This window comes from Dermacentor andersoni, chromosome 10 (genome assembly GCF_023375885.2).
Source record: "Dermacentor andersoni chromosome 10, qqDerAnde1_hic_scaffold, whole genome shotgun sequence".
In the NCBI taxonomy this organism is placed as follows: Eukaryota; Metazoa; Arthropoda; class Arachnida; order Ixodida; family Ixodidae; genus Dermacentor; species Dermacentor andersoni.
Genome location: NC_092823.1, coordinates 82,008,675 through 82,034,970, shown reverse-complemented (window position 1 = coordinate 82,034,970; position 26,296 = coordinate 82,008,675). Strand labels below are relative to the sequence as shown.

At 45.3% G+C, this 26,296-nt stretch overlaps 1 protein-coding gene and 1 non-coding gene across 3 annotated transcripts in view; one reads left to right on the top strand and one right to left on the bottom strand.

Moving 5' to 3' along the window:
- The window catches only part of LOC126544174 (putative diacyglycerol O-acyltransferase Mb3761c), a 560,147-nt gene that overhangs the window by 275,615 nt on the left and 258,236 nt on the right, over positions 1-26,296 (bottom strand). For both annotated transcript variants that reach the window (XM_050191407.3, XM_072284905.1), the window contains one exon: positions 8,699-9,251. In XM_050191407.3, the coding sequence (XP_050047364.2) occupies positions 8,699-9,020 (322 nt within the window). In that variant the 5' untranslated portion in view covers positions 9,021-9,251. The remainder of the gene's footprint in view (positions 1-8,698; positions 9,252-26,296) is intronic.
- Positions 23,170-23,242, top strand: TRNAS-CGA (transfer RNA serine (anticodon CGA)). The gene has a single exon. It is a non-coding gene; the product is annotated as a tRNA-Ser (tRNA).

The window sequence follows — 26,296 nt, the reverse complement described above, 5'->3', positions numbered from 1 at the left end:
GTAGGGAAACGACAAATAACGCAGGCGTATAAAAGCAAGGTTCCCAATAGGGTCCAGGAAATTTCGTGATAAAAATTCGTCATATTTTTTTTCTTTTTTAACATAGGCAGGACATTAGGCAACATAGTAACAAGAGCTTGGTGGCGCAACCCACCACCCCGTTTCAAAGTGGACACTCATAGCATCCATCGATCCCGGTAGGGCATCCCGGCTCCGCGCATCCCGCTGGGAAAAAAAAAGCGGGGAAGAGCGATCGGATCTCCGACAGTCATAGCTAGCGGTACAACGTACATTGTGAAGAAAAAGAAACTTTAAAGAGATGTATACAAAAATGCTAGCTAAAAAATTATAACCCGTTCCCTACCGGGAACCGGGGTGCCATCGAAGCTCGGGATCCGCGGCTCTTCGTTGTCGTAACGGGTCAGCTGCGCGCTCTCTCGCGGCGAGGTCGGTACGTCGACGACTTGCCCTTTCTTGGGCGAGTTCCCGGCGGCTTTCATGAAACGCCGCCTGTTATTCGGCCGAACGCACGAAGCGCGGCCCGCTCCCACTACCGTTCCTTCAACGCAGCCTGCTCTTCGGCAGAACGAACCAAACGCTGCCTCCCCATCAGACTGCCGGGCCTGAACTGGCGGGAAACAGCAGGCGCGAGGCGAGCGAACACGCCATCACACCCTTTCGCTCCTCCGGAGGAAGGGGACGCCTGTGATTAGCTCGCGCCTTCAGCTGCGTCTAGTTCGTGCATAGAAAACCCCGCTTTAAAGGGCGCCTATCATGAGTCGACAGTGGCTTAATCGGTTAGAGGGGTGGGCTAGCAACCTGACAGGCAATTTTTACTTTCGCGCACCTTGAGTTTTTCCGTATGGCAACACCGACGCCGACAAGAGCGAAGCAATAGATGCTTCGTTTGAAAAAACATGTCTAGCATGTCATGCACGCCAGGTGACCATTTTTCAGCGATCCGCTTCAATGGGATGCCATTAAATCATCATTCGTTCAATCATCAAATTCGTTCCAAGTGTATCCACTTGGAACGAATTCTGAGGAGCACACCAGCTCGAGCTATTAATTTCAGACGTGCCCAACGAAATACATTTCCATTGCTGTTGCTTTAGAGCTTAAACGCATAAAACAGCGCGTTCCTATTAATATAAGTGAAACAACAGTGCCTTTTTACCGCAAATATTACGGCACCTATCTGGAAACTGGTGCGATCTTGAGAATTCTTTTCAAGCTGATACGCGTTCAAAACTGACAAGCTACAGCGGTAGATGCAATGTGTGGTGTAAAAAAATTAATAAAATGTAATTAGTGAAATACTGATAATTTGTCAACTCAGAATTTCATTGCTCATTCAAGAATACTGCTCAACGGGATATTTGGTCGGAGGGTTACAACGGTACTAACTGCAACAGGGAATTTTTAAAGCATGCACGTAATACATATGTATCGTCTTCCTTTCAATTTGTGAGTGCGGCAGCTGCACGTTGCCGTCACAACCGCCGCCTTTCCGGAAGAGCGCGTGCGCTGAGGGCACTGAGCGCGGCTAGCAGCCACTAAAACTTACTGCAGCATGATCATATTTTGAGCTGGCTTTTTTCTTTTTTTTTTGCTTAAATTTTGTAACGTGCGATGCTCTCTCCTAGTTCCCTCCTTCTGCCCCATGCGCTCAATTCTCTCTGCCCCATCTCTATCCTTTAACCGGCCGCTGCACGCCCTCTCCACTTGTTAACGACTGGGAGAAATAACCCACACGCGATGCTGCGATTCGCCGCGAAAAGACTGCTGGCAACAGCGATTGTTGCGCGAGAGTTGTAACCGGCCAACGGCGGCAGAACCTCGGCGACATCGTTAATAGCGGCAGTTGGTCCACCTCCCGCTTGGCATTTGTAACGACCAGTTTTTTACGGCTCACACGCATGGCTTGCCGTTATGATTACCTCGTTGCTATGGTGACCGCAAGCCTATGGCTCGAAGCCAAGCGGACACACAGCTTCCCGTTGTTAACGGCGACACACAGATTGTGTTTCGGTGACCCTTCACATATTGTACAACGGAATCCTGAATTAATGTATGTCGTTGGAATAAATGGCGCACCGCTCGGGTCTAGTGCAGTGTTTCAATTGAAAGAGCCAAATTTTTTGTTAGGACGGTAAAGCTGACAGAATCACGTCTGTTTTCAACAACGCATTTCCAGCGTCAGCGAAGCGAAGTAAATGTTAATAATCGTCACACGGATGTCTGGATAAGTACCGCATTGATATCACATAACTGAGGAAGAATACCTAGAACACTAGTTAGAACAATAGTTAGAACAATAGCTGAGATTTTTAGTAGTTTCCGCTTTCCTAACAATCCGCCTACTCTTGCAGAAATCATCAACATGAACCGTCTACCTCGTTATTTTTTTTTTATTTCCTACAACGCCAGATGAAATAACTGCTGTTATAAATAACCTAAAAGTGACAAGCGCTGGAATTGATGAGGTCCACCCTGCTAACATTAAACTTATTTCGCACCTAATTTCAGACATACTTTCATTTATTGTTCATTTATTGTTCATTTATTGTTCAGGACTGGTTTATTTCCCTCTGAACCGAAGCGTGGCAAAGTTATCCCAGTTTTTAAAAAAGGCGACAACTCACTATTGCACAATTACAGACCTATTTGGATTCTGCCGTATTTTGAAAAAGTTATTGAGAAACTAAATGAAATACGGCTAACAAATATCTTTCTAAATTTAATATCCTCTCTGCATGCCAGTTCGGTTTTCGCCATGAGTATTCCACAGAGATGGCACTTATTCATCTTACGGACAAGCTAAAAAAAATTATTGACGAGGGATTTCTCGCAGCCTCAATTTTCATCCATCTAACGCAAGCATTTGATAGCATTAATCATAATACCCTATTTTCTAAGCTCGAAGCAATTGGCATTTGCGGTCCTGCCCTTTCGCTACTAAAAAGCTACTTATATAACCGAGTTCAAGTTGCTTCTGTTTCCAGAGCTTATTCTCGACAGCGAACTACTAAGATCGGTGTGCCTCAGGGCTCCATCCTGGGGCCACTGCTGTTTTTAGTCTATATTAATGATTTACCTGATTGTCTTCCTTCGACAAAATGCATTCTGTACGCTGATGATACCACAACATTCACTTTTCATAAAGATATCTCATCTCTCGTTAATAAACTACATGCTGACTTAGAAAACATTCTAAGATGGTGTAATGTTAACATGTTATCTATTAATGCAACTAAGATTAAATTTGTTGTATTCTCTTCACATCAACGAAACACAGCTTCTATTCCACCTATCAGTCTTGGTCCCCACTGCCTTCATCCAAGTTCATGTTCATCTTTCCTTGGCGTTCTACTTGATTCTAATCTGAAATATCACAATCATATTGCTCACGTAAAAGAGAAAATAGCTTATGGTATACGCAGCTTAATTAAAGCACGCCCTTACTTCACACGTACCACATTGCTCTCACTTTACCACTCTTTCGTCCACTCTCACATTACTTATGGTATAATATGTTGGGGAAACACCTATAGTACTCCTGTTACGTCTTCACAGACAGTTCAGAACCGAGCCATCAGAATAATTACCTATTGTTCACGCTTTTCTTATGCCACTTCCTTACTACACGATAATAACATCCTTACTATTTCTGGGCTCACTAAATACAACCTAGGAACTTTTTTTCTATAGATTTCTACATAATGAGCTATCATCGATCACATTTTCCCCATCTAACCTAACAACTAATAGTAGCCCCAGATTCGCGTTAAATAACAATTTTCTTTTACCACGAATCCGCACTAACTACGGTAAACAAACCGTGGAATCCACTTCCATATCAGTATGGAACACTCTTCCTCTCATTATGAAAAATACAATATCTTTACACCAACTCAAAAGGGAACTCAAAATGCATTTGTTATTCACAAACCAATGAGAAAATTTACTGTAACCGTGTCAGGAGGTCAGGAGGTCCCGATACAGTCATTGACTATGGGACCTCCTCCTGCATACTAAATACTTGTAATTTGACCCAACTTCTAACAATAAATTCTGATTCTGATTCTGACAATACTAATTGGAATATAGATCCCACAGCCCAGCTTTGCGGTAGGATGACACTAAGCTAACTCCGGAATCAGAGGCAAAGCGGCTAAGACGGAGACGGCAGACATACACAGGCGTTGCTTACTAGAAACGTTACATTGCAATGCCACACTTCCACAGCAATACAAAAAAAGTGAATAGTTCTAGTTACAGCTAGTGGTACACCACTGTTACGTGTGTTAAGGGTACATACTAAGAAACACAACACAGATTCCCGAAAAGATATGGTCCCTCTTTATCAAACAGAATGATGTCCTTGCAGTTATGCGTAACATTGCTCCACACGCGCCCCTCACATAAGTTGTCCTTAATTGCTATTAGCGCGATTAGTGCTAATAGCTCTATTGGCACTAATAGAGCTATTATCATTATTAGAGCAATATGCGCAATGTGCGTGAACTTGCGCATATTGTCCGTTTGTAACCTATTTCACGCCAACTAGGGACACTGGGCGTCTGCCACTGGGTATGTCCTGCGGGTATGTGCCACTGACTATATGGATACGGGCAGGCGTCCGAATACACAATTACGGATTAGACAACTTGGGTCTCTGGTATGCGCAAATGTGCACGTGCCAGTGGGTCACTGGTTAGGTGCCATTGGGCACGTGCCACTCTTTCGCGCCCACTCGGGTATTTGGGTATACGAATAACAATCATCATAACATATAAAGCATGCCGTCACGAATTACGCACGCATCCTAAGAAATACTGATAAGCGCATTAACGTCGCCAATCATCTATGAAGAATGGGTACGCCCCCAAATTTTGAGCTGCAAATATCCTGTTCAGTAATCTCGAAAATGTTTGCACAACTTGTGATGCATCATCATTTACTTTGCCATAATGACCCTGATGGCGCATTAAATAAGGGAGGGGGGGTGGAGGGTGATTAAACACTATATTCGGCGACATAGCAAGAATGTCATGAGTGTAAAATGAAAAGCACCGCTTATTTTAATTTTTCATATGTTTCATGAAACGAATTACACCATCATGTCCCCAGCTTTGGTACCTAGCATAGTTCATAACCAACAACACGACTTATTTAACAAGTCAGGCATTCTGGAAGACCTATTCAACCCCTTTTGTCAAACGCAAGAAAATTTCACCGTACCATGCTGAGACAAACATTACTGAGCGTGCCAGTTGCCATTTGAGGGCTATCCTTACTGCAAATACGACACGTCAGGCGGACTGGGACATCAATTGTTCAGAAATGGCAATCGCAACACGAACCACAGTGAACCCCTCTACTTATTCACTGCTGCCCTTCTTAATTTTGGAAGGGAAATTCCTTCCCCATAAGTAAACAGGCCTGTCCCATACCGTCCTTCTCACCCCAATAGATGCAGTTTCACTTCTTTACGCATGGCTTCCCGCTAACGCCACTGCTGTTCGCCAGCATTTGGGCCACGCTCGACTACAGCATATCATGTGTGCGACAAAACTACAGTTAAACAACGACATCGCGACTGCAAAGGGTTGAATTAACAACCGGCCAAACAGCCTAGCAAGGCCTAACTCTGCGCATGAAAATGCAAATTCGTTCCACGGAAATGTGCTTTCGTACAATATTTCATGGTGGGCGCAGCCAAGCCGACCATAAATTTTAAACCTCCTTGCGCCCGCTCTGCTCCATCGAGACGCGCTCGCGACGTGCCGTCATAGCCAATGGCAATGGGAGCTTAGTTGCCGTTTCGCTGCTACAGACTACAGGCGCGAGGATTTTTTTCGCTCAATGGGACATTTGACGCTTTCGTATCAATAGGATGTTGGTGTTTTTGTGCTCGCAACGGTCTCGACGGGAATTTAGGGCGCAGGCTCCTTTCCCAAGCGTATCACCCTGAGGAATATCTAAGGCCAGGCCGGGCTACACTTGTGCAAATTGGAGAACCAGTAGGCGCCTGGTGGCGCTGGGAATCGAACCCACAACCTTCCGCAGCCGAGGCGGGCGCTCTACAACTAGTCCAAGGCTGTAGCAAAAACTGGCAAATAGCTGTAAACATCACAAAAACCGACTATATGCGACCCGCCGCCGTGGCCTAAAGGGGTTTCACTGTTAAGTAGTAGATCGTATCCCCGCCACGGCGGCCGCAATTCGACGGGGGCGAAATGCAAGAACGCCAGTGTACCGTGCATTAGGTTCCCGTTAAAGAGCCCCAGGTGGTCCAAATTAATCCGGAGTGCCTCACAACGGTGTGCCTCATAATCAGATTGTCGTGCTTTGCACGTAACAACGCAGAACTTAAGTCACAACGGGGAAAAGTGAACCACTTACATTTGTGATGACATATACAATGAACCCCTAAACCGGGTATCCGTATATAAACATCTTGGCCTCCAAGTTACGGACCGCCTAAACTGGACACAACATGTCGATGATATTTGGGATAACTCGCGAAAGGACGCGCTGATTCTACGACGAAAACTAAGTAGTGCAACACAAGAGCTCGAACGACTGGCCTAGAAAACCATTGTGATGCCGCGTGTGAGGCGCGGGAGTCCCGTGTGGCAGCCATATACACAGCGAAATATTAGCAAATTTGAGAGAATCCTGAACACGGCACTAGATTTATTTTTAGCTCATACCGCAGAGAACACTCACGATCAGACCTCGGGAGGAAGGCAGGCCGCATTTCAGACTGTACATCAGAGGATGCAGGTTAATAGTCTGAAGTTTTTTTTTTCTTTTAAGATTTCCATGGATATTTCAAAGTGGGCATTTCAAGCTATTTAACATTAGATACATTACGGTCACGTACAAAGCACATTGCCCTTTTCAAATAAACAACAGACTGTTTTAAACATTTCCATTTTTCTTAGAACTGATGATGCGTGGAATAAGGTGCCATGTGATGTCGGAATGGATGTTACTGTAAGAAAATTCGAAGCTTCACTGTTGAATGTATTATCCTAAATTATATTGAGTGGATAGATTGGTTTAAAAATGCCTTTAAAAGGTCCTGCTGCAATATTGTTATTGCATGCACAGGCATGTTCCAGTGCATTATATTGCTTAAAACATCTTGTGCGCCTATGACTTCATGGTAATGTTGGAACACTTATTCTACGGCAGCGTTTCTGTCTTCTTCTTTTACTGAAACAAGGGCCCTGAAATGTAAAACTATTCCAATATGGTTTTATTCCGATCTCCTGGCATCGAATTTGCGTAATCGCCGACGCCAGCATCGGGCGGTCACCCGCTGGGTTGTCTGAACAGACCAATCAAACGCTCTTCTCCTTCAAGGGAGGTCACTTTTGCTTGCTTGAAAAGCTAATAACAGTGCTTACACTGACCGGCTTGTCTTATCTAATTGACTGAGAAGAGGCGAGGAGCATGCTCAAGCGGAGAGGGATTTGATGTGGCCGAGCCACTGCATTGAAATTCGACAGCCGGATGAAGAAGGCGGTGTCGGTGTCTGCCATTGGTCCGCTTCCCCTTACTTAGACTGCGGTGGCTGGTCGAAATTCGCAGTGGCGTGCCACGGAAGATTAAGAACGACGCTGAAACTGATCCTCAGCAAAGAAGAGTTGGCAGAACGAGGTCGTAAACGTGCCGAAAGTACTGGAAAATGTTACACGACGACGCTTTATTATACACGTTTTGTTACACCGTCAAGATTTATTATACGCAAATAAATCTATGCTCTCCATTACGTGCGAGTAGGCAGTGCCTGAGCTATTGGCGGCACCCTGCGACTATTCAGAAGAAAATTTAGTTTTCTTCGGCATATTACTGCATCTTTAACGCGTACTCGTCACTTTGACGCGGTGAGTTCTTGCGGTTTTGTGACGGCGCCTCACGGGCTGGTGAAGTGAGTGCAGCTCGAAAAATTTTGGTCAATAGCCCAGGGTTCATGGCGAAAAGGCGTCGAATCAAGAGTAACTATTTTTCTTTTGTTCGGTCAAATCATGCATAATCACCGTGTACACGTCATATCAGATGGGTAGCTATCACGGTTTTCCTGACGACGTGTGACAAACAGGTGAAGTGGCGGTGGTACCAAAAGGTTGCTGACCAATCGCGGAGGGCTGATTGGAATTGGAATAGAAAATTGGAGAGAATTGGAATAGAAATGTTTAGAATAGATTTAGGATATTGCGCCCCAGCTTTGTTTTTGTCATTCCAATCCTTGCGCTCAACAAAAGCAAGTCCTGTTTTTGCATGTATGCTGAGAGAATAAAAGGAGTTAGAGCGCGCGCTTAAGTTAATTTACATATTTCTTTGCGATACGTTTAGGATATGGCATTTAACATTAGGGGCGTGGACATAAAGCACATCATGTTACAGAGAACAAACTCATCACAAAACGCGTAGGGCAGCCCAATGAACGATCGGTTTTAAGTTAGACGCTTTAAGTAGAATACAGAAAGTATGCTTACGGAACGATCCTGCGCAACATATTCACGCCCGCCTCAAAAACAGAAAAGCAATATGAAGAACAAAGAGTTGGAAGTTTGCTACACTATACTGCTTTGCGAAGAAAGCATATTCGCGTTAGCAAATAATTTCTGCTCCAAGCAATTGGCTATCAGTGTGCCAACGAAACGGTTCCCTACAAACTCACCAATCACGGCGCAGACGGACACGAAGGCGACTGAGGCCACGAAGTACCAGGTGAGGTTCCTATCTACGGGGTGGGTGAGGAGCTTGATCGGTGCGCTGCGCATGTAGCGTGGTATGACCACCGGTGGCTCGGCTTGCTGCTCTTGCGTCTGCGACGGCTGCTGCTGCTGCTGCGGCTGCTGCGGCTGCGACGACGGCGCAGACTTCTTCGTTCTGGTCCCCACACCAGCGCCTATTCGACTGTCGTCCAGGTCGATGATCACCTGGCGGTGATCAGCGACGGAGCCACGGCTTGAGTACGGCGGCGGCCGGCCGTCCTCCATGCGTCGCTCGCCGGCGGGCTGATGCAGATCACCGGTAGGGTCACCGGGCGCCCGACGAAGCCATGGAAGGGACCGCTTCGGGCGGAGAACCCCGGGCACTCACGCTGGTCCCGGAATCGCTATCGCCATCGCTTTCCTTGCTGCTGGCGCCCTCTATGGGCGGGTTTCTTCTCCGGTATTCCGCTTCCGTGCACGCGCAGGTGCCGGATGGGGAAGTCGTCATCATGGCTCCTGGAAAACACGAAGGAAAGGAGGAAAGTTAAGTTACTAAACTTTTTTTTTTCCAGGCCACTTTTTAACGGAATGAAGGATACGCAGCAGCGCTCAGAAGAGACAGGACTAAGCAGAAACAATAAGCATGCACTGTGTACTTCTACTTATGGTATTTAGCAGAGACATATTTTTTCCATAGCAGACTCACACCTTAAACGCAGCAAGCTGAGGAAAACAAAATATGGTAGGCAACCATAATCTATGACTTAGGTGTCTCTTAGTAGTACTAGCCCCTCGGCTTTGGTGTTTAGTGAACGCAACGCACGAACCGAACTCGGAGGCAACTGTTTGCCTTTAATTTGCCGCTTAAATATCATGCCATTTTCTTGTTTGGTACGTCACTAGTGACGTAATTACTTCCACTTTCTACTTCCGGGTTTCCAGTAATTTCGACAAAGTCGTGCTTACGTGGCGGGTCTCTAAAATGTACTATGTTGTGTTTTGGCGTACGGTAATCAGTGGTTTCTAATCAATTCTGATTATTCCAGGCACTTCAGTAACTCAACTTCCTACTAAAGCTATGCTCTCCTACTACATCTATAATGAAACCCATGAATTCTGTACTATACTTCTATTTTGTCCGCGATCGCCTCAGTCATTTCTAATTAATTCTAATTATCCCAGACACTTCAGTAACTCAACTTGTAAGTAAACTTAAGGTCTGATATCATATCAATTATGAAACCCATGAATTTTGAACCACAATGTTTTTCTATATTTTTCTGATTTATTTTGAATTTCCTCCCCGGTCGTCTGAGGAGGTGAACCACAAGTGCTGCGCAAGGAACAAGAGTGTCACTTGATGCTCGTGCCACTAAAATGCCTAAACGAAATCAAGACACGAACCAAAAGTAAACGCAAGCGTAATGGTTTGGGTTTCTGTCTTTGAATAGTCACGACTACCAACATTTGTGTTTTGAAAAAACGCGGTGGAATTGCGGTGCATGTTCCCAAACGTAGCCGCATACACAATATTACGCCTGCGCGCTTGTTCCCAAGTGCAACTCTTTCTTTACTAGTTTCATCTTGAGGAAACGTTGGTGTCCGCAGGTTCCGCGCTGGCAGCGCCTCTTCTCTGATCATTCTCTTTACTGCGATGGCTTGTGTACACACGGCAAGAACCATCTGCTGCACAAGTTCACTTCGCTGACATAATTACGCTCGAAACAATGAAAATGATCTTCATGAGGGTACTTAAACTTTGTGACACATCGATGCGTATTCTTCGAAAAGCTTCAGTAAGGTGTATGACGCTGGACATTGTGAATAGCGTATATCCTAAGAATGTTTCGAATAAAGCAAACGTTAAAACACTGCGCAAGCCATTTTCCATGTGAGCATGCTGGCTAGATGTTTCGGCTTTAAGAGCAAGAGTAATACCAACGTACTCTTTGTACTGGGCCCTTTGTAAATGTAAAAAAAAAGATGGGAACGAGACCACCGCTCATGGGCTTTACCGATAGCATGAGTGTAAGTATGTGAAACAAATAAGATGGACGTCACAAAAGATAAGTAACCAGTGTCGCTCTCCAGAGTCAACGAAACGAGTCCTTGTCCACCAGAGCCTTCGTGCCCCGTGACAAGTGCCCGTATGTGGCCGTCGAGCGGCGTCGACGTGTCGACGCGGTTAAGTGCCTATAATTAGAGCTTGTCACCAACATCCGTGTTGGTAGGAGAACGGGCATTAGTGTCTTCGTATGCGGAAGCACTAATGTGTTCACATAAGAAGACGCTTATATCGCCAATGCAAAGAGAAAGATTTTTCTGCAAGCAAATATTTTTTCTCCCGAGTTCAACCAAGCCTACAAACCTACAAATAACTCGCGCAGCTGTTCGAAGAAAAATTGCGCCACCGCAAGTTGGAACAGAACAAAAGTGACTAGAGGGCAGCGAGCTTGCTCGAAGCACACACGCTCGCACTTGCTACTCGGCAAAGAGGACAGGGAGAGTCCGGACATGGGTATAAGGTAAGGAACGTACTATAGAACATAATAGGAGAATAGATAACAGAGGATAACAGAATTAAAACAGAAAGAATGAATGATGAGGAGTAGATAACACCGGGATCTTATTGTGTGATAACCGTAGGTCTTTGGCACCGGGTTTGTAATAGGGAGTAAATTTATGTGGGACTAAACAAAATTCGGAAAAGGGGACAGAGAATGCGTATTGAGCTACCTTTTCTGCAGGTTTACTTGCAGAACTTCACGACATGACAAAGCCATGTATGGGAGTTACGTCGCCATATTCGTACGGTTTCCTTATGACTGGGACTCAGAGTCAATTGCGCCCCTTTCGATTACGCCTTATACAAGCCGTACAGGGAAAAATAGACAGTTTTAGTTACACGTACGTAGAGGCTTTGCGCAAGTAGAGCTTCTAAGTGTGAGCAGTGCGCATGCGTAGAACGTGGTGGCCGCGCGCGCGCGCGTCTCGCGGACGTACGTGAGATTCAATTCTTTGCGTGCGTTTCTTGCGCACGTAGACAGCTCCGCGCGCGAGTTCCGCGAGATCACGAACAAGCGATATCGGGCCGCGCGCGCGCAGACGGCTTGCATCGAAACACGGCGACAGGATTGAATTGGCTACCGCCGTGTCTACATTTCCAGATAGATGTATCTACGGGGTCCCTCTTGGCTTGCGTCGCGTACGTGTAGCTAAAAGCGTTTCAGATGACGTGCACGTAAGGTACGTAGGCTTATCACGTTTGCGTACGTGAAGCCTCTACGTACGTGTAATTAAATTTGTCTAATGTGTCTCAGAGTGCAGTATATATGCGTACAGGGTACATGCGTGTCGTCCGTAAAACGCATGTGACCATTTGTAAAACGTCGGTTAACTGAGTCCTGTTCATGCGGCACTGTCTCTCAGTCCCTGTAACAGAAAATGTTTTTCGTGAGTCTCTTGGCGCAGATGCACCGTCGCTGTGGGCCGTTGTCGTCTTAACTACCTCAGAATGAGCACGTCTTCACTTAACAGTTATAGTCCTACAATGAGCCCCGTACCATATTGTGTCGTGCGGTGCTCACTCCTTTACTTGTCCTACTCCCCTTTTCCCTTACCCACAGTGCCGGGTAGCAAACCGGATGTCCATCAGACTGACCTCCTTTAGCTATCCTCTTTTTTCTTTCTCATTCTCTATAGCCTAGGCAAGAAATATGCTGACAGATGAAGGCACAACATACCAACTTCCTTACTTTTTGTTTGCCTTTTAGGCATCATACATGGATTACAATCAAGTTTTGGATTCACACTCAGAGGCTAGTAGCGAGTCCAACTGGTAATTATTTGTCAGAAGCGGAGCAACGCATAGGAAACACACTGGAAGCATTATATATCCCAATGAGAGCATACAAGCGCATCGAATTTAAAACTACCCCTGCCAAGCAACAGGGCGCCAAGAAAACTGGTGATGTGTCTCGCGAGTCAAGGCTTAGAGGTGCGCCTATCACCTGAAGCAGTAGCTGTTATGGTGCAGACACTTTTCTGCGAGATAACGACAAATAACACTGAGCCGAAAGAGGAATAGCGAAGTCGTTGAGAAGGAAATACAATATCAACCATTATTTAAAAAAAGAATATTGCAACTTTCAATGCGTAAGCATTTCTATGCCGACCGACGAGGCAACCTGTGCGTCACGTAAGACGAATCACTATGAAAAAGACAACGTATGAAACATTGTTGCTGTGAAGGCTTTGATTAAATATACGAGGATGGTGGAATAAAAGGAATCTCTAGAACTACATGTAGAGCGGGCTTGGTGCTTTGTAGACATCAGGAAGTTTCGAGTTTACGAAAACTGAATGCCAAACGTGCCACATCCCCGTTGCATTTCGGTGGTCGCGGGATGCGCCTTCCGTTCGGGCGTTCCTTCACCGATCGAAATGACACGTATCTATGAGGATTTATGCGGTTCACGTCGCGGAACACAGACATAGAAGCAGTCAGTAACTTGATGAGGATGGTAAGGAGTGCTAAGGGGTTATACGGGTCTTATCAGGGTGGATAGTGGCTAGTCGCAGATGCATGTAAGGTGTTACAGAGCAATAAGGGCTCGTAATGGTCGGATCAATTCTGATAGTGTTGATAAGCACTAATAACGGTTGATAAGGGTCGGGTCAAGTCCGATAAGGTTGATAACGACTAATAAGGGCTGATAAGCTTATACTAATCGGATAGCGTTTCATAACAATGATTATGACACTGGGCAGCATGCAGATGAGCAAGTGGCACAATGCTTACGCATATTTAGACAACTCCCAGAGGAGTATGTGCGTGAATTATATTCTTACTATCCTTTCTACTCTCTTCTCCTTTAGCTTGCGTTTCTGTGATAGCCACAATATATCCTATTTATTGTCATTCCATAATTTTACAAAAAAGAAGAGTGTTGGATAGTGTATTTCATTAAGGGAGTAACTTTTACTCCCTCTCATGACCGCAGTTTTTTCGTCTGCACTCTAAAAACAGTTGCACGCTTTGGGGTGTATATTTGTCCAACAACAATAATCGTCATCTGTCTTGCCCGCGTTTCCTTTCTTTAACGCTGCGAGCCCGGTACTTCCCAGTCACGAACGGCATGCGCGTTATCAGTGTGACGCAGCATTCTCGACAGGAAAGTAGCGAGCGCCGAGTTTTCAAGAAAGGAAACTCAAGCAAGGCAGATGACGATTATTGTTGTGGGACAAATATACACCCCAAAGGGCGCAAACAGTTTTTAGAGTGTGCTACGAAAGACTGAAACGCTGGGATGCGGCAGTGAGGCTCGAACTGTACGGTGCAATTCTGGCGTGCTTTAGGCGCGGCGCAGGCGCCCGGGAGTCGTATCGACGAACGCGCCCACGGAAATCGCGTAGCCTCGCGGTGCTGTCCGAAGCAGAAAAACAGGCGTCGCGTTGCGTTGCCCTGCGCGTCCGCCAATGAGAGTGCAGCATGAATGGCACGTCACGCGATACGTCACGTCTTAGCTCCGACAACATCGCCACGTGGAGTGACCCTCCGCGCATCTTAGCGGAACGGCTACGCGGAGCACGCGGCTTACGCGGAGCACGCGGCTTACGCGGCGCGTACCCGCCGCGCTCATGCGCGTGCGGACGCGTCAGCGGCGGTGCGGGCGTTCGCAGCGCATCGCGTTTTCGCGAGCGCGAGAAACGCGCCATGTGGTCCCAGCTTGACGGGTCATACCTGCACAGAGAAGCACGTCAAGCGAAACATATCAGATGCGGCCACCTGGCAAGACATCTGCTGTCAAAACACCCGGCACTACGCGATACATAGAAGTATTCACAATAAGAGTTCATATAGACGTGCTCTGACTGGCATCAATCGTCCCGATGGTAACTGCATCTCATTCAGAAACTGAGGCAAATTGGCACGCGCATACAAGATCCGTCTGCGTATAGTTGCACGGTTGGTGAAGCTGCAGAGGAATTTGAACTGAGAATAGCAAGTGGACGAACAAATCTCAGTTCGCTCGAACCATCGATGACAAGTTTTTAACTTTAGCGTATGGGGACCAGTTCCGCTAAAAAAAAGAAAGAAACTCTATCTCTTCGACTAGAAACGGAAAAGAAAGAGATTCTTGAAAAATAATCTCCGGTTCTTTCATTGAAAGAACATTCATGGGGTAAAATATATATTTTTCTGTGTTTCTTTGTTTTTGGAAATTGATATTTCACAGTGTACAGATAGGATGAAATGAAGAACTAAGCAAAACGTGAATCCTCTAAAGGTGACTTCTCGCGCGTCTCGGCAATATTTATGCTTCTAATACTGCCCTAAATACTCGTAGTTGAATGCGCGCAATAAGGCGTCAGATAACCGCTTCGAGAAAACAATTGCAAGTGTTACTTTTGCCCTATTCTGCTCTTAAAACCGAGCTTGGTAGAAGCTCTATCGTCGGTGCAAGCGCGCGTAGGTTTCCCGCCGCATGTGCCCTTACCATCGATAGAAACGCCTTCGAAACTGTCATGGCCAGATCGAGCGGCTGCGTCTTCCTGGTCGTTTCCTATGACATCGCGGTGACATTGGCCCAATGGAATTAGACGGGCTTTAAAAATGAGCGGTTTCATTTCCTACATCACCACCTGATGCTCTACCTTTCGCGCGGCCTACAACGACGGAACGTAACTCCTATGTATCGCTAGGAGTAGCGTTGATAAATGACTGCTCCTCTGTCATTTTGATTGGCAAGGAGTCCCGAATGTCACGTTTGTGGTAGCAAAAAAGATGGTTGCGCACCTTGTGCCCAATTGTCCTCGTTTCAGTGCCCCGAGGAAAGCCCCATGCTTGACAAGCTTGACCATCGGCCCTTTAGGGAAAATAATTCTTGGACCCTGCTCCGATGGCGCCAAACCAAGTTACTCTAAACGCAGTACTGCTTTTTTAAATGAAAAGTAAGTTGACTCAATGAGAAACTGAAATCGTTGACAGTTGCCTGTACCGTGCTTTCGCGGACACTTTCTCTCGATATCTTTTCTTGCTTCTTCCTCGTTTTCTTTACCCTTTCTCCAGTGTGTGCAAGTAGCCAACTGGACACTTCTTCTGCTTAACGCTTCCGCATTTTATCACCTGTTTGATTTATGTAGTTATTGTGTCTTTCTAACCCTAGGTATACTTAACCGTGCCTGCCGGTCGGCCTAACGCTGCTTCCATACGCCAACAGTTAATGTTGCGGGGAAATGATGTCTTCGCTGTGTGTTTGACTGGCTTCCGGTTCATTACGGTCGATAACGAAGCAGAGCTCGCCCGAACTTCTTCTGCTACTCGGGGTGAACCCAAGACTGCCGGCTAATGCTCATTAATGCAGCTGCGGTGGACCGCCGACCATTCCCATATCGAGCCAATGGCAAGCGTATACCTAAGTGAAGGTCCGCCGCTCCCGGTGCTGGCTTCCGGATCCGCATGCAATCGTCGCTCACACACACACACGTTTTCTTCGGTTCCTTTGCCTTTCGCCTCTGGTATCGATCGCCTCATCACAGGTCATTCGCAAGTGTTGTGTGCAGGGGAGCTGAAGCCTACCACATGCTCGCGAAGTTTAACGTTACAGACCACGTGGGTTATAGAATTCGTTGCTCAACCCTTCAAATACCAAGCTTGTACTCGTCCTCGCAGTTCATGCCAATATTTGCAAACAACGGGCAGGCTCAGTGAATAGCTTCTTATGCTTTGCTTGCCGGAGACGACCCGCTCAAGTCTGCTCAGCGGACGCCGTTCGTTTGCGTTTCGGCGCTTGCAAGTATTTGTGGAAATTCTCGATTCTTTTCTTTATCATCCGTTGAAATGATCACGCTTGGACATCACACGTGTGCTAAAGGTATGCCTCTTTTTTCAGAGCACGTGTATTTATAAATATTTCGCGCAAATAAAGGAGCTAAAGAGGGCATCTAATAATTTTCGAATCATGGTATAATGTGTAAACATTTGGCAGAATGAAAAAAAATCAGATTGGTACGACGACCGAGTTTATTACACTGTTGTCGTAACCGACGCCGACACATTTTTCTACAGCGGCTTTATTTCCTGGACCGCACGCTGGCAGTCTCACTGTGCGGCAATACTTCCACCGCTTCCCCTTCCGCTGTGCGCATCTGTATATATATATATATATATATAGTTTTGTTTTCTCACTATATCTCGCACCATTTGCAGTATTTCCAGGTAGAAAAAGGTCATTTGTAGCAGCAAACCTCCTTTGATACTTCCAACAGAGCCGTCTACCCCATCGGCCTAATTTATTTATTATTTATTTATTTTCTTGCTCTAAGCCCCTCGATGTCTGAGAGACTACAGGTCATGTGTCCCCGTCTCTGCGTGCGCTATACATACGGACCATTATAAGCTAACGAAACTTATCTTCACAGTGGTGAATAGCGTTTATCAGGCTGTCGGTGTTTGCTCTAACGAATTTATCAGTTTGCTGATTTATTAAAAAGACTGTTTTACTATAAACAAAGAATTATTCTGAAAATAAAAAAAAGCAGATAAATGTCGCGTTGGCTAGCCTACACTGGGGGGAGAACAGGGGAATAGAAAGTTGAGATATAAAAAGGGTAAGGGAGACACAGTGAGAGACACGAAGCGCACCACACAGTCTAAGACGTTCGCACAGCACTGCTGTCCTTGAGAATCAGGACCCAAACTCATGAGAATTCGTTGAAGACTGGCGTCTTTGTTATATACATAAAGAAGCGTTTACTACATCACTCTACACTGTGGCTGGTTCTGTACTGATTCAATGATAAGGAGCGGGGACAACAAATACAATAAGACGAGAACGTCACACGTGTGTTAGAGCACCTCGACCAGAACATGCACTCGATAGGCATTAGCAGTAGCTTGCACTTCGCCGCACGCAACTACTTTCACAAGGTACGAATATGCCGGCTGCCATAGCTGGGGCCCACGGCGCCGGAGCGCGCACAGGCGGCTTTCCCGGATACGTGCCCTAGCCACGCTCTCCTCCGGCTGTTGCTATTCTCACGCTGTGTGGACATACGCGCACGCCCGGACCAGTGAACGACGACAATCAATACGTCTGAGGGGGCGCCGACGTCAGCTATGGGTAATGTCTTCGGCTCCCTTCTCAGTTATGTCTCGCTCTCCCCGCCACTCTAAAAACGCGTCCGTTTTCTCCCCGTCTCGGTTTCCACACGTTTCGCGACCTGTCTTTCCGTTCTTGAGACATCTCATTTCGAACATTACACGGTGTTTTTCTTGAAGGATGCGCCTATCTTAAGCAATGTTGTTGTGGACTTGCCCAGGCATGTCACATATGCGGAAGCCTTCGCTCAAGCGGTCTAGCATCAGCAGTGACCGGCATATTGACTTCAGCCCGTGGAGTCGAGATGGTTATAATTAAAGGGCCCTGCTGTACTTTCTGCACGATCTAGGGTTGCATTCATTACTATGTATTAGTTTTCTAGTTCTTTTCTTTTTTCCTACGGTGCAAGGCAGCCTTTATTGAAAACAAAAGGACAAAGGAACAAGTGTCAGTCGAATATTTGAAATAAGTGCTGTAACGACATATACGCAAAGTTTGTATGCATAGTAGTTACCGTAACATTCTAAGGGGGTGCACGTATTCTTTGAGAGTAAATAATTGCCGGCTTCTTATCGTACAATATGGTAACAGCCGCGCAGGCTTCCGAAGATTTCGTTATTATTTACGATGTCTGAAGGTTGCACCAATGCACGTAAAATTTACAAGGACGTTGTATATTTTACTACAGCTGCAGGCTAGATGCCATACGCATGCGATAGCTCGACACCTGGTGCCGCAATTTCCTGATTCCTTCTCGCGAATCCTAATTCGATTGAAGCTAACTTTGGATCTAAATAATTACATCCTAAACGTTCAAACTAGTGCGGATGTTACAGTTATTCATGGTCAATAAGGAGGGTTATCTTGAAATTATCAAAATTTGCATATTTAGAAAAATGCACAGTGCATTTGTGTTTCAATTTATCCTCTAGAACGACAAAAAAGAAAGGATATCTGTACTCATTGCTTAAACCTCAAAGTTCATGCACCATGATGTCCCTCCGTTAATCGTGGCGGCATACGAACTTTTGAGAAACTTCCGACGTCGAAGACAGTTTTGGCTTAACGTTAGCGTAACAGCGGGGTTAAGGAAAATAACGTTACCGTCCCGCAAACTAAGTGTGCAGAAAGCGAGTTTTAGTATAGCGAGATAGTATAAATTTACGTGCAGGACACTATTCCATTACGCTTTAAATTTCACACACATAGTGCACGTAAGTGGTTCTATCTGTGTGTGCGTCAGGAAAGTGCGAGAGGCAGCACAATGGAAGTTAGGAGTGCGTTGTATTTGTAGTTTCCTTGTCCGGCGGTCTGCGGTGAAGCAGTAGCATAAGATGTCCACCATAGCTTTCAAAATATTCCGATCTCAGAGGCTATATGCCTTCGTCGACGCGCCTATCCCCCAGCTTCACCGATAGGTGGGACTGGCATATCGGAGGTTTTTCTCGCTAGGCTTAGAAGCGTTCGAAACAAGAATCGATCTCGAAAACTCCTGAAGGTTATCCACAACATTCTGTCACCGAATCGGTCTGAGACGAAGTGAAAGCCTTTTACCAAGTTAGGAATGAAGGGAATTCTAGAAAAACAAGGCCAAAATCCGTTCGAAGCGGGCGGGCGGCAGCGCCGCCATGTTGAACATAAACTGAGTAAACCATGCCAATGCGGTAACGCTAAATCTGAGAAATAATGTGCGTACGCTTAACCATATTGGTCGTTCAGCCTTCTGCGCATGCGCATTTGGATCACTCTATTCCGCTAAACGCGCTATTGCGATAAACACGATAAACACGCCAAACTGAAACTGTATATTATATCGCCTCAACGAAGCAATGTAGCCGATCACAGCGATAAAACCGATCATCTATGTGCATTGTTGATACAATGGATTGTCCTCCATATCGAATGCTTCAGTCCACTCTCCCCTTTCCCTAGATGATGGTAGTCAGCGGCGCTCAAACTGGTTAACAACCCTATCTTTCCTTTACCAATCATCTCTCTGTGCCTTCGTTAGGAGAATGATACCCTAAGACCAAGAAAGCTCCATTAACTATTTACAGGGCCAACAATATTAGCAAGCGCACAAATTCTGTACATTGCCAGTAAGTTAACCCGCTCGACCGTCACGTAGGAAACTGCCTAATCCGAACTCCAAAAATCGATATGTGCATATGAAAGAAGTAGACATGCGGGTGCATTTGCTAGACGAATCGACGAGCCTAATCGATCAGTGAAGTATGGAAGTAACAAAAAAAAAACGAAACAAGTGCGCTAATTTAACCAGCAACAGAACACCCGCCTGACCGCGAAACAATACCTGCTGTAGACGTGACCAGCTATGTCGACCTTGGAAACTGCCATCGTGCTGTGATTCTTGAGAAACTCATTTCGCCACGCGCAGATTTTGGCGATTTCCCCAGTTCCATGCTTATGGGCAAATTTGGACGCTACAGAAAGCACACTTTGGTAAGTGATTTGTGGTTATGCGCCCAAATTCTGTCTCGTACACAGAACTTTGAATGCTAGTCATATGTGCTGGCGTTCTCTTTTTCATCACTTGTACGTCAGCAGAATTCATTATTTTACATTTTACCGCGAAACTGTTAGTCTCTCGGTGGTCAGCATTTTTAGTGTCCGCGTCCCTTTGCAAAAATGTATGCCGATCCCGGTGGCATTTGCACGACAGCAGCTGTCGTGGCCCGTACCCCCGAAAGGCAGAGGGTTCAAGCAATCAGCAAAGTGAAGCGAAAAATGCGTACATTCTCTGGAATCACGCATACAGCATCTATAACAGCATTCGTTTCAATAAATAGCAAGCGCGAGACAAGCATCCGAACCACATAATTGATGATAAGGCGCTCGTGATAACAATGGGAAGCACGTCGCGCCGCCCGCATACGTTTACCGGTATAGATTACAGCTGCGTAAGCTGCCGCAGCGACAGAAGCTTGCGACGTGGCAAGTGGCGTCTCTAGCCTTTTCCTATATAAAAGAACAGCCTAGCAACTGATTCCATTGTTGTTGTAGGACCTCTATGGATACGAAACCAGCAGTTAAAACTCCCTAGGAACAGCGTGAATACGTAAAGCGGCAAAGGGAAAAGGAAACGGCAATAAGACCAGCGGCGGCCAGCTGCCAAAATAACAAATACTTCCATTAGTACCATTACCCTAAATTACCATTACTACCATTACCCTTCTACAATAATTTCAATTTTCAATGCAATTTATTTCCCAGAAGCATCTGGACGGCTTCCTGGCTAAAAGCTGCTAGAGCAGCTTGACAAAAGGCGCAGGAAGCTGTTACAAGGCATAGCGGACAAGACACATAAAAAAAACAGGTATAATCGCAAGCAGCGGAATCAAACACGATTTCAGTTTAAGAAATCAGTTTTACAAGATACGCCAAATATCAGCAAATTAAGTATTGAAAGAAAGAAACAAAGTTGAGAACAGGTAACGAAAGACACAAAGTTGAAGTTCATTCTCAAATAACAATTTCAAGTGCACTGTACGCAATCAGTAGGCATGAAAACACGAAATAAAAGAACAATATGACTTACAACACGATAGATAAGCAATCGCAAACACTCTGTACATAAACAATACACAATAGTCCAGAAACACGGTATCAAACCAAAAGGTCACTCACAATACGCTGGATCTTTTATTTAGTTACAATTGCACAACATATGTTCGAAGCTGCCTTCTACTATATCCAGCAGCATTTTGGTGCTTATTAAGTGTTAAGGGAACATTGTGAGCCAGTGACTGAAATTTGTATTGCATACCCCTCCCTCAGTAGTTGTAGTGGTAGTTTTCATGGGCATCAACTTTAGCAGGGCCAGGATGACGAGTAAATATTTTATCTGCTTTCATTGGCAGCTAACCCCACCAGTTAATTCTCCAAAATGGACTAATGCCCCGCTTCATCCTCTCTTAAGCTCACTTTAAGTGCGACTGTTGAACTTCAGCACAGCTTATGCATACTTGAGCGTGTTAGAGCTATCAGCATAGCCTAAACGTCATTTACACAAGATTCTCTTGTTACTCAACTCGTTCGGAAGTTGGAAGACTATACATTGTTTGTTCATGTTTCACTCAAACCTACCACCAATCAGGCACTTGCGCCTCCTAAAATTTCGACACGTCTACCCAGCAGTCACCGTTTTACTCTGTTATTTCTTTGCTGACAGTGCTATACTTGTCTGCACGCTTTCTGCATCTCGGCCCCGTTGAAACCGTTGCACCACACCGCGTCCCAGAAACACGAAGAGGCCGCTGCGTTGTCACGTAGCCCGAATGAGCTCCAAGGCTGCGGGCAGCATGTGCAGAAACCATTGGCAATCGATACGTCCGGTAGGACAGAGAGGCGCGCGGTCGTCCGATGCGCCTCGTCAAGGGAAAGGCGATGCCGCGAGCGGTGCCAGCCAAGACTTCCACGAAGGGCACAGCCTTCGAGTATTCTGCACTTGTCTGCGCTTACAACTGCGCAAAAACACGAAAGGAGATCCGGGCCGAAATAATAGAAATGTCGTCATCGCCATGCCAGAAATGTTTGCCCTATTGACAGAACTTTCAGTCTCGGACAGCGCTGCCGTGAAGTGCTATCTAGACAAGTGCTGTCTCAGTGCTGTCGTGAAGCACAAAATGTTGTCGTATCATGAGAAGCCAACAAACACTGACACCAAGGACAACATAGGGGAAATTACTTGTGTTTAATAAATGAAATAAAGAAACGATAAATTAATGGAAATTAAAGTGGATGAAAAAACAACTTGCCGCAGGTGGGAACCGAACCCACAACCTTCGCATTTCGCGTGCGATGCTCTACCAATTGAGCTACCGCGGCGCTGTTTCCCCATCCACTTTCTTGGGTATTTATGTGTCGTAGTGCACGCGAAATGCGAAGGTTGTGGGTTCGGTTCCCACCTGCGGCAAGTTGTTTTTTCATCCACTTTAATTTCCATTAATTTATCGTTTCTTTATTTCATTTATTAAACACAAGTAATTTCCCCTATGTTGTCCTTGGTGTCAGTGTTTGTTGGCTTCACATGATATGACTAATAAAAATCGGGACCCTCGGTTAATCCCCTCTCTTCTCGTTTATTACATAACGAGGGTCTCGAATCCGGCAACATTGATGCCTTCAGGTAGCATGTGTGGGTTTATTGACCAGTTGCCTTCACCCAAAAAGATCACGTTCTCGTGACGCCTGCGGCAAGAAAGACGTTCCACGTCCGCCGCCAAGGTATGTGAGTGATGGCGCTGGCTAACACTCCCAGGGTTCTACTACGACACATAAATACCCAAGAAAGTGGATGGGGAAACAGCGCCGCGGTAGCTCAATTGGTAGAGCATCGCACGCGAAATGCGAAGGTTGTGGGTTCGGTTCCCACCTGCGGCAAGTTGTTTTTTCATCCACTTTAATTTCCATTAATTTATCGTTTCTTTATTTCATTTATTAAACACAAGTAATTTCCCCTATGTTGTCCTTGGTGTCAGTGTTTGTTGGCTTCACATGATATGACAAATAAAAATCGGGACCCTCGGTTAATCCCCTCTCTTCTCGTTTAAAATGTTGTCGTGTCACACGTGATTGCAGCAAAAGTAATTTTGTCGCATTTCCGCTCTTTCTCCGCATTTTACTTGAACTGCTAGTTGTGTTGATGGATAAAAAAAAGTAATTAAAGCCTCCTCTGGGTATAAAAAAACAAGCTCAGAAGCAGGAATGAGGCGATTCTTTTGCGAGAAATAAACTGTGAAATGTGTAGCCCGCGTGCGTAAAATAATAAGGGTGGCTCCCCCTCCCTCCCCCCCCAATAAAAAAGAAATGCACCAGTTCGCTTCGACAATCTATTTTCCCTGCTTGTGTCACTCTAATTTGTACTATTTTGATTCAGATAAGATAAAATCTCAGGTTTCTTCAAAGTGTCCTATGCCCTCTAGTCTAGTTTCTTTTCAAAAATACGGCAGAACTGGCCAAAATTCATGGTGTTCCCAGCATCTGCCACAACGAATAAAGTCATTTCACTACGTGAAATTTGTCAAGGTAATTGAAGCAGATGGTTGCAGATATTGGAAACACATTGCTCAGAAAAACAGGCTACTCAGTTGTTGCAACCTTCGGCTGCTGAACATGAAGTCAAAAATTCCTCTCTTGCCGCCGGAGGTTCAAGTTCTTTTTTCCAGTTCAAGTTCTTTCATACATCACGTGATGATAAATACATAAGGTACGGTAGAAAGATCTCATTATATTTAGGCGAAATGCGAAAAAAAGACAAGAAAGCGAGTCGATCCATCATATTGTGCAGGTGAAACAAGCTGAGTTAGCGCAGACTAATTCCGAGCTCTTCACAATAACGCATCTCGTAGCCCTTGTGTAACCATGGTACAATAAATTCACACAATCGATCTTCGTTTTCGCTATAGAAGAAAAATCAACTTGGTATTATTGTGAGCGCTGTGGCAAGTTTATGGACAAGAAACCTAGGCTGATAGTCCATAGCCTCACTCAATGACTGGATCTCCTGCTTTATAATAATAATAAAAAATAAAAAATACGCCTTCGAATATACGCTTCTGTTAAAGAGTATTATTCTCAGCTGCCATCAGAGCTTCTTGATTCTTGAATACTAGAATACTATATTATGATATGTGTTACCGTGGAAAAATATAGTTAATATTTCACATTGCGACGCACGATTAAGCGATTGAATGCGTCGAAGAATTGAAGTGCTTCACTTGAGTATTCGTAGTGTATTTAAGTTTTTTTTTTCTTACATCATGTAGAAAATGACAGATTGCGCTTAACTAAAAACGGGTGCAGTTTGAACCGAACCCTGAACATTTGAATGTTAAGTCTGGCACCCTTACGGCAATGCGAAGAATACGGAAGAACTGGCAAAAGGCCCTCTCCTAAGAAGCCTTACCAAACAAAGCAGGAATGACCGAAATGAACAAAACAAGGCGAATTGTTTACACGAGCTAGCTACTTTAAAACTGACTGCTTTTGGTTCAAGTGTAGCCTCTTCAGTAGTACAGTGTTTCTATGCTTGACAACCAAATTTCTTAAACATTTTACTTCGCGAGAAAACGCTCAGAGAAACGCAGCCAACATAGACTTGGAAACTGGGGTTGCAGTTTCATTCCCGGCGGCGGCGGCTGCATTCCGATATTGGCTCAATACAAGAACGCTGGCGCATCGTAAATTATGTACACGTTGATCAATCCTGGTGGTCAAAATTAATGCGGAGCATTCCACGACACTGCGCCTAGTTTAGAGACGTGAAACCACGCCATCTTGTTTTAAATATAGCCTGCCACTCTATATTACCGTGAAATTTGGCCACGCGAGATAAACCCACAGGCACGAAGAGAGAGAACCCGCATCGGGTGTCCTATTTTGTTGTAGGAAATAAAGTTGAAGCTCGAGCGCCGGTCTTTGGTGAGAAGAGATTCGTTTTGCAGGTTTAGGGACGAGTGCAGCATGGATGGCTTTGCGAGCCATGTGCTGAAGAAAAGCAGCAGATGAAAATTAAATGAAATTATTAAGCTAAAAATCTTGTCACACAATATATACAATTGCTCATTGCCTATGACCAGAGGTGGAAAAATGCCTTCGTTTTCTTCTTTTCGTCCCTCACCCTAGCGCCGTAACTACTGTCATCACCTCACCCTCACATACAAAAATTTGACCCCCCTCCCTGACCCCCGTCCTTAGCACCAAACTCTTAACTCACCCTCACGCTGAAAAAGCTACCATCCTTCTCTCACCATACGTTTTCTACAATTTCCAATCAACAATTTACTGGATCCGAGTCTTAGTTGACAACACCGGTTGTCTAGTGCCATTCCTAGTGTCGAAGCGTGTCACACTACTTTGCTTTTACGCGCTTTACCATAGAAGGTTGGCAAAGTACACGGAGCTCACTCAGACTCACTCACAAATTATATATATATATATATATATATATATATATATATATATATATATATATATATTTGCTTAACACTCACTGGGACTCACATTTACCGAAATCCTACTGAGCCGTGATCGCTGACTCATCAAAGCTAAACTCAGCCACGCTCACCTAGATTTAAGCTCACCAGATCTATACTCAGTTGGGCTCACTCGGACTGAAAGTCACCATAACTACTGTCACCCGGGCTCACTCGGGCTCAGACTCACGAAAATTCTACTCAACTGGGCTCGCTCGGACTCGTACTCACGAAAATTCTACTCAGCCTGGATTACTCGGACCTATACTAACCAGAATTACACTGAGCCGGAATGACTGGGGCTCAAACTCAACAAAATTCTACTCAGCCTGGTTCCCTCGCACTCAATCAAACCGAGAAAGGTAATCTGGGCCCAAAGATCTCAAGAACTCATACTTTCTTTTCAACTGAAGATATAATGACCGAAAAGTGCAGGAGGATTACAAAGGCTAATAATTTA